General features: G+C 42.0%; 1 protein-coding gene across 2 annotated transcripts; it reads left to right on the plus strand.

Moving 5' to 3' along the window:
- The first annotated feature begins 1,375 nt into the window (after nt 1-1,375).
- Nucleotides 1,376-8,192, plus strand: RGS4 (regulator of G protein signaling 4). Of its 2 annotated transcripts, XM_049881100.1 has the most exons (5): nt 1,515-1,764; nt 4,912-5,016; nt 5,308-5,369; nt 6,102-6,268; nt 6,707-8,192. In XM_049881100.1, exons 1-5 carry the CDS (start codon nt 1,721-1,723, stop codon nt 6,944-6,946), a joined length of 618 nt encoding a protein of 205 aa, XP_049737057.1. In that variant the 5' UTR covers nt 1,515-1,720; the 3' UTR covers nt 6,947-8,192. The 2 variants fall into 2 exon arrangements, with proteins under 2 accessions (XP_049737058.1, XP_049737057.1); XM_049881101.1 differs by lacking the exon at nt 6,102-6,268 and having other exon boundaries at nt 1,376-1,764; nt 6,707-6,874.
- The last annotated feature ends 399 nt before the right edge of the window (nt 8,193-8,591 follow it).

An 8,591-nucleotide genomic window follows, 5' to 3' on the forward strand; every position in this document is an offset into this window, starting at 1 on the left:
TCCATTTCTCTGACATCCCCTTGCTCTCTGCGAGGTGGGGTGGGTGGGGTGGCAATATGGGATGTTCAGAGACACAGATGGGACAGGGAGACATATGCCCCCTGCCATTTTCCCTTTTATTTTCTTGGATACCTTTACATATCATTAGAATCCATCTATTTGTCATCTTTCCCAACTAAACTATTTGAGGCCTCTGCTTTTCTATGTACAGTTCACTATATCTTATGTTAAGGAAACTATCTGCTTTCAAATTAAAGCTGTTCTCTTCTGACATGGCAATGTCTTCTTACAGCTTCGCCTACATGAAGAAGATCCTTCGGTAACTGTGGTGTGGGTATTTGAGTTATGAATGTAAGATATGGAACACCTGCAGGATTCTGTGACGTTTTCAGTCCATCATGTTGTAGCCAAAAGCACTAATCGTCCACCTATTTGAAAGTAACTGTAAGACTGAGAAAACCCTGGTGGCATAGTGGTTAAGAGCTACAGCTGCCAACAAAAAGGTCAGCAATTAAAATTTACGAGGTGCTCCTTGGAAACCCTATGGGGCAGTTCTACTCTGTCCTATAGGGTCACTATGAGTCAGAATCGACCCGACAGCAATGGGTGGTTTTTGTAGGACCAAATATTATTATGCTCACAGGTAGCCTAGAGATATGCAAGACAAGCTATACAGTTTTCTGCCTGCTTGCTTCCTTCCTCTCTTTTTTGGTTTGAAATACCATTTTGGAGACCTAGAGTTACATACAACATAAAGTCATTTGCGAAGAAAAATGATCGCCTCTATGTGTTCATTTTGCTTCCTCCTCTGGTCCTCAAAATGCTGTTTTAGGCTTTATCTAGGAGGTATGCATGTTCAGGAGAGATTGTCAGGGCTAGCTGAATTCTGTTCTCACTAAGATTTCTTGAAAAAGTCAGGCCGATGACAGATGTGTAGCTAATCCACTTTCTCTAGACTAGTTTGTCTGTACTGCCAGGCAAACAGCTATCCTTCTGCCATCCAGCTATTCCTCCCCACACTCCCGTCTGCATGTGACAATTGAGAAAGCAGCTTCTGCAAATCACTGCCTGGAAACTGGGATACTGCCAACTCCTTTCTGGAAATAGTGAGGATCAGATCTTGGACCGCGTACGGTATGAGATTTCTAATCCAAAAGAGGAAGTGCGTTGGGAGTCAGCCCCAAAGTAAGCCCGTGGACTGCTGCTGGCCCCTCTCTTTCCGGGAGGCAACTTCCCTTGACATTGCTGTTACAGACTAGTGAATAAGCTCCATGGTTTGCAGCCCTGTCAACTCATTATTTTTATTTTATTTTTTTCCTTTTCCTGTTCTAGAAATTCAATACTTCCGACACTGGTTGAAACACCCGGTAGATTTTTATTTTCTGTGTCTACTTTGTGAAAGGGTTTTCTCCTCTTTTATTCACTTGGCATTGCCTATGCGTCAGTCTTTTATTTCTTATCTCTGGCAGGGCTGGAGGAGGCAGAGGGAGGCAGAGAAAAAAAAAATAGAGAGGAGCTGGTATTACAGAGCTGCCATCTGATTGGCTGGAGGGTCGTGGCTGGGGCTATAAAAGAGACCCCTGCAGGCTTGGGAGGGAGAAGCGCAGAGGATACTGACAACTTCACGGAGGGAGAAAAGGCAAAGTGCGCTCAAAGCAGAAGCCACAGCTCCTCCTGCTGCGTCTTTTTTTCTTGGCGTGCAAACCTAACGGGAAGCAAGATGTGCAAAGGACTCGCAGGTCTTCCAGCTTCTTGCTTGAGGAGGTAAGATTATTTTCAGCTGGTAATGATGGCAAACTTTTGCCCAGACTTTCTCAGTTATTTACATATCCTACTTTTTTTTTTTTAACCCAGTTCTTTGGGATTAAAAGCAATGTGGTCACGGGAGCATCAACTTCCTAGTTTCCCTCCAAGACTAGCTCGAAATTGTGGCTTAAAAGGCATTCTCCCCAAATTCCAGTACCTATATGTGCTCTTTTTTTTATATGTGCTCAGTTTTGAGGGATAGTCCGATTTTTATAAGCCAAGTCCTCTAGCCAAACTAGCTGTCTAGTTAAGAAGTGAAAAGAGGCTTTAGGATGACATCAAGTTGTCTGTAATACCTCCACCTGTGATTACTATTTTTTGAGCATCACTGGGGTCCATAGAATTGGGGCTGTGGGCTTTCTGGTGATATACTAGATCTTTTTTTTTTTTTCAGAAGACGATGCCCCTGTATGAGTTTCGTATCACCAGAAAGGCACTATGCTTTCTGTGTGGTGCTGCAGGGTCTTTCATTGTCTATGTTCTTATAAGCAAATATTACAATAAGAAATGAGTTTCAAACTTAAATTTCCCTTTTCTCCCGGCCCCCATCTGTAGTTCTTGAAATGGCTTATGTAAGTGGTGGTTGAGAGGAGGTATTGATTATAACAAATCAATTAAGGATTCTGTAGAAGGTGCCATCCTCAAGATACTGTTTTTTTTTTCTTTTTTTTTCCAATGTTCTGTCTCTTAGTTAAAAAAAAAAAAATCTTAAAGATATGCAGATATTCATATATCTGTGGCTTTTTTAAAAGGTATAAATGAATGCTCTCAGGGAATGCCAGTCAGGGAAAAAGAAAAAAAAAATCCAGTGCATATTATACTACTTAATTTTGAAGTTAAAGGTAAAAAGTCAGTCTGAAGGCATCTCACCTCCTCTCCTGTCCTCTGCAAATAGAGATCACCTTAAATTTCAATTTGGAAATAATCCCAGAAAGCACAGTCTTTTGATCATGACTAAGAAGGTGATCTTTCAAAAATTCTGTTGTTCGGGATTACAGAAAGTATTCGTGGCTTCTTTAAAATGAAGTAGGAGGGCCCGACAGAGAGTGCCTACGAAATAAGTACCTCTAAGGGCCACCATTACTTTCCTGAAATGAATGGAGCAAGTTATTCCCTGCTTCAGTTAACTCGCAGGTGGTATTAGTCATACAAAAATACCAGGAGTGTCAGGAGAAAGTTATGTTCTGGTAAACATTTTGAGAGACAGACAAAAGATTGCCCAAGGAGCTCAAGTTAACATGGGGAGGTGAACTCTACGGTAGCAGGGACAACTGGCCTTCACTCTCCTCACCTAGGAAATGTAACCCATCTAATCCATCACCTTCACCCTAGTGTTAGTACCTGAGGCTCTAGAGGTGACATGAGCTGCTCAAGGTCACATAGGTGGTGGGTAGCAGAGCAAGGACCAAAGCCAGGTCCCCTGACTCCAGTGACCTCAGACTATCTTCAGCATTTTTTTTTTTTAATGGTTGTATTGTGTTACAAGGGCAAGTAATTTATGTGTTAAGCGTACTGCTAACTCTTCATGAAGTGACCTTGCACTAGTAACTATCAGTTCTCAGAAAGAGTCAGGCACGTGGAAATATGAAATGATTTCTGTTTGGACTGAATTACGATTTACTTATATTACCACCTTAGAATCAGGTTAGCCACCATGATTATATCCTGCTATTATTAAGGAGGATTTTGCATCCCCCTTTTTTTTTTTTGACCAGTCACCAGTAGGGGAAGCAGAGGAGGAAAACTAGTCTTGTGAGGGAGAGAAAATACTATTTAAGAGGAAATCCAAGAACACAATGGGGTTCAAACTTGTGGAAAAACTAGATAAGCCTCTAGTATATCAGTTCCCAAAACACCCCATTGCCATCGAGTTGATTCCAACTCATAGTGACAGTATAGCACAGAGTAGAACTGTCCCATAAGGATTTCAAGGAACAGTTGGTAAATTCGAACTGCTGACCTTTTGGTCAGCAACAGAGCTGTTAATCACTGTGCCACCAGGGCTCCAAGTAGCCATTCAAAAAAAAATTTTTTTTTTTTTTTCTTAATCTTTGTGGCTTTGTTTTTCCTCCTCCAAGCAAGATCAGCTGGTCATTTATTCCTTTTAAAATGGAATTTCTCTTTTAAAAAACTTTTTTTTTTTTTTTTTTGCTTTAGAAGAGATACAACTGAAAGGATAATTCATAGAGTGGGAAAGCTGAACTAAAAGCTTATTAAAAAGTTCTCCTTCTGGAATAAGTCAGGTGCTGCTGTACCCTAGCGACCTAGTGAACACTGGCAATAAGAAGCTGGACCCTCTGCTGTAATGAAACGCTCACCAGCTTCAGTGAGGGCTCTTGCTAGCTTCTTGTTATTTTTAAGCCTCAAAAGCCCTTTGGAGCATAAATATCCTTTATAGTCTAGGTGTTAAAAAAAAAAAAAAAAAAACTAAAACACAAAACAACACAGCATCAGCAGGAGATTCCCTAGAGGCAAATCTGGGGGAGGTCAGGTTTTAATTACTTGAGACCTGCAAGCCAGCGTATGCATTTACCACCCTACCCCCACATTTTCCACTTCCCTCTGCTGGTGCTGCACGCCTTACAGTCCATGCATATCCCACAGCATGACTTCCTTGGCCAACTATATCCATGACCGGAAGAGAATAGAGCACTGCCTTCCCAGAGTGCTTCTGTAGCTTCCTCATGGCCAGCAGTGAGGCAAATGGAAACAGCAACCACCCACCAGAAGGTGGCACGCAGTAAGGAGGTACCACGTCTTACAGTTACAAAAGTTACCCAAAGACCATTCGTGTTTTCAATGTGTTTCAATAGCCAAAATGGTGGATTCACAGTAGAGCCCTTGAGATAGACTGAAGGGTCAGAATTTCAGTTACTTACAAAGAAGCCTGGGCTGTGACTCTGGCCTCAAGGTTTTGTAGGAAGTCACAGGCAGAAGCAGAAACCGAGTCCCATTTTCCTGAGAGTTCGTTCCAATTCTCACTCCCTAAGTAGACTGCCTTTGCCTTCTCTTCCAGGACTGGACTTCTCAGTCTCTATCACTAGGCTGTCTTTTAAAGAGAGCTGGGTAATCATTATTAATTTTCTTTCTTCCTCTTCTGTGCAGTGCAAAAGATATGAAGCATCGGCTAGGTTTCCTGCTGCAGAAGTCGGACTCCTGTGAACACAGTTCTTCCCACAGCAAGAAGGACAAAGTTGTCATTTGCCAGAGGTAAGGGAAGGGCCCTCAAATGTTAACTATCTGACGCTGGAGCTGTTCTATAAAGAGAAAAGGAAGTTACACCCCTAAATAAGTCAGACCAGGATCAAGATGATCTCCATTTTCATGGAGATCTGAATTGCATTTGAAATTCTCATGCATTTTAGTGAAAAGGGCACCCTAATCAATTAAAGTTCTCATCATAAGAATGGAAAATAGAAGTGTGCATTTTATTAAGGATTGTTGGTTTCTTGCCCCAATTTTGGATCATGGCCTTCAAATCATTCTTTTTAATGTCTCTAGGGTGAGCCAAGAGGAAGTCAAGAAATGGGCTGAATCCTTGGAAAACCTGATTAACCATGAATGTAAGTCTGACAGCTTCCCACCTTCACCCTCAGCCCCCGGGATTAGGATAAATACACTCTGCATAAGGATTGTGACATGCAGCAGGACCAGGCAGTGTTTTTGTTTAGTTGTATGTAGGGTTGTTATGAGTCGGAGTCGACTCAACGGCACCTAACAACAACAACATGCTTGGCCTACTAAGAACTGCAGAAAGGCCTGTGTTCCTTCTAACTTCCAGACTCGGGAGTACCTTTTGGTTTTATACCCAGTCTGCTTAAAATTTTACCATGCTCTAGAGCTTTGTGATATACCATGGAAAGTTAATACAGGAACCATGTGGAAAACCATCTCCCTCACCACATGAAAAAAAAAAAAAGATAAAAAGAAAAAAGCTTCTAAATATTGAAATCTTCTTGGAGAATCGACCTCAGCTTTTCTCTCCCAAACCCACCTTTGCAACTGGTAGCTGCATAGGCATTTCAAAAACAAAACAATTTTTATCGAAATTGCTCATCAGTTTTTGAAAGAGGCTTTAAATCTTGAGCAAGAATTACTAGGTATAGCTGGGATCCAGTAGACACCAGACACAAACCATGGTTACCTAACCCCAAGTGACCCACAAAGTAGGGAGAAAAGGAGGATTGCTTCAACCCACATCTTATTCCCCCAAGTACATAAGCTTTTTCTGAAATGTAATATCCAAGAGACTGGTCAGTGTGATGATAACTGTGGTTCTTTCTCCCATGTCACAGGTGGGCTGGCAGCTTTCAAAGCTTTCTTGAAGTCCGAATACAGTGAGGAAAACATTGATTTCTGGATCAGCTGTGAAGAGTACAAGAAAATCAAATCACCCTCCAAACTAAGTCCCAAGGCCAAAAAGATCTATAACGAATTCATCTCAGTCCAGGCAACAAAAGAGGTAGGTTTTCATGGCAGAGAACTCCCCGGGTCTTAGTGATGTTTTCTAGAAGTAGCAGTCAATGGCATGGGACTTTATGTCATATGAGTTAAAGGAAAAGATAGAATAGTGGACCAAGTCATTATGGTCTTGACAACTTCAAATACATCAGTTGAGAAAAAGTGTTCTCCTGTCCAGATGACTAGATGAGCACCCTTAATGAATTTTCCTGATGAATCTCCCCAGTTTGTGGGCAAGAACAGAAAATATTCGCCTGCCCACCTTGAAGCAGGGTGAACCTGTTATAGTCTATCACATGGGCCAGGGAGGAGCCTAAATGTACATTTTTCTTTTTCTGGTGTATGGGGGGTACACAGTCATTGTTCAGTAGCAAGCATGCAGCCTCCCACACTCAGTAGGATGAAATGTCTGATGGAAGCCATGGCCTTTGCCCTTCAGGTGAACTTGGATGCTTGCACCAGGGAAGAGACAAGTCGGAACATGCTGGAACCTACAATAACCTGCTTCGATGAGGCCCAGAAGAAGATTTTTAACCTAATGGAGAAGGATTCATACCGCCGCTTCCTCAAGTCCCAATTCTATCTTGATTTGGCCAACCCTTCCAACTGTGGGTCAGAAAAGCAGAAAGGAGCCAAGAGTCCTGTAGACTGTGCTTCCCTGGTCCCTCAGTGTGCCTAATTCCCACTGGGAGGTGGAGGGCTGAAACCCCAAGACTCTATGCTCTGGAAACTCGAGGCCAAATATCAATCTGTATTAAGCTCCAATGCTTTAACCACGTTGTAGCCTAGTATCCATGCTGCCTGGCATGTGCGAGCCACTCCCATATAGAAACTAGGTTTCATTTTGGTGTTTTGGTGTTCATCAGGGTGGGACCACATTCCAGCCCAATTTCCCCAAATTTCTTTTAGGGTGCCATTTGAGCAAGTATCCCAATATTGGCCTTGTAGGTCTGCCTTTCAAAGATTGTCAGCAGATCTTTCCTGCCAACAGTTTAACCTCAGGGTGGCTGGTTGGTGCACTTCATGTGACATCCACATGTGTACATGTATTTGTTAGCTAGCACTTTCTCCAAGCTTTAGATGAGGTTGATCTATTACATGGAAATGTGTGTGTCTATTTCTGCAAGGAAAGATGGGAGAGACACTAGGTGCTCACAATGAGAGTGTATGCATGTGTTTACATGCAAATTGAACTAACCATCAGGCAGGCTAAGAAAGGAATGCTAACCTGTGGAAAGATGATTCTGTAAAACTCCATGTGTCTTGCTCAAGAGGCATTCAAGGGACTTCGTGCTTAATTTGACGACTGACAGCTTCCAAGTTGAGCAGTATTCTAAGGAGCAAATATCATAAAGAATCATATACCTGAGTAACACAGTGTTGCTTCAGCCTGTTGTTATCACTAATGGCACTTTTGAGTCCAAAAGCTGCTGGCCTTCCCTTCTTTGCCTGGGTGCTTGGTGCATGACTTCTAGCAGCCGGGGTTGGCATGGAGTTGGGAGATGGGATATTTGATCTAAACAAAGACATGCAGTTAGGGCCTTGCCAGCTCTACCTACCACAAGATACTGGCTGGGCAAGGGCATGGGAATTTGAAGGTTACTGTTCTTATCCTCTATTCTTTCTTCCCCTCTTACTCAAGGTGCTCTCCTCACTTTGCTTTTTCCTGAGAACTTTAGCCATCAGATGAGGCCCCTTAGTTCACTGTTGTGTGTTTTCTTTTTTTCATAATGGCTCTAGGCTATATATCTACCATTACAAACCAGCAGCTGGGGAAAGAATATATTTTATAAATGGGAAACATGTTTTCACAAAGAGAAAAGCCCTCATGTTTTCTCTTTTGAGGTAAAATCTCTCATCCCAAACTTCAGGGCTAACAGAGACGGAAGGCATTTCTTCCTAGACCTTGAGATTAAATGAGAAGGCGGGGCGGGGCGGGGGGGCAGATATCCATTGTATCCATTGTTAGAACTACTGCTTGGAACTTTTCAAGGCACATGAAATACTTGAAAATTTCTCATTTGTGTTATTTATGATGTTGTTTTGTACAATGTTTTTATTATTGTATTGTTTTATAAATGGAGGTGCAGGATATCACCTGAATTTTTAATGAATGGCCAGAAAGTAATTTTCTTCTCATTCTTCTAAAAATACTGCCTTTGAAAGTGCATACACACACATATATCTCCAGTATAAGTTACGTGCATGAGCGCCTTGGCGGCTTTTAAGTTAATATGCTGGAGTACAAAATGAAGACAGCAGAGTGTGTGTGTACAAGTTGAATCATATTAAAGATATAGGTTTTCTCAATTGTACCTTTCTTG

The sequence above is a fragment of the Elephas maximus genome, chromosome 3, assembly GCF_024166365.1.
Source record: "Elephas maximus indicus isolate mEleMax1 chromosome 3, mEleMax1 primary haplotype, whole genome shotgun sequence".
Lineage (NCBI taxonomy): Eukaryota > Metazoa > Chordata > Mammalia > Proboscidea > Elephantidae > Elephas > Elephas maximus.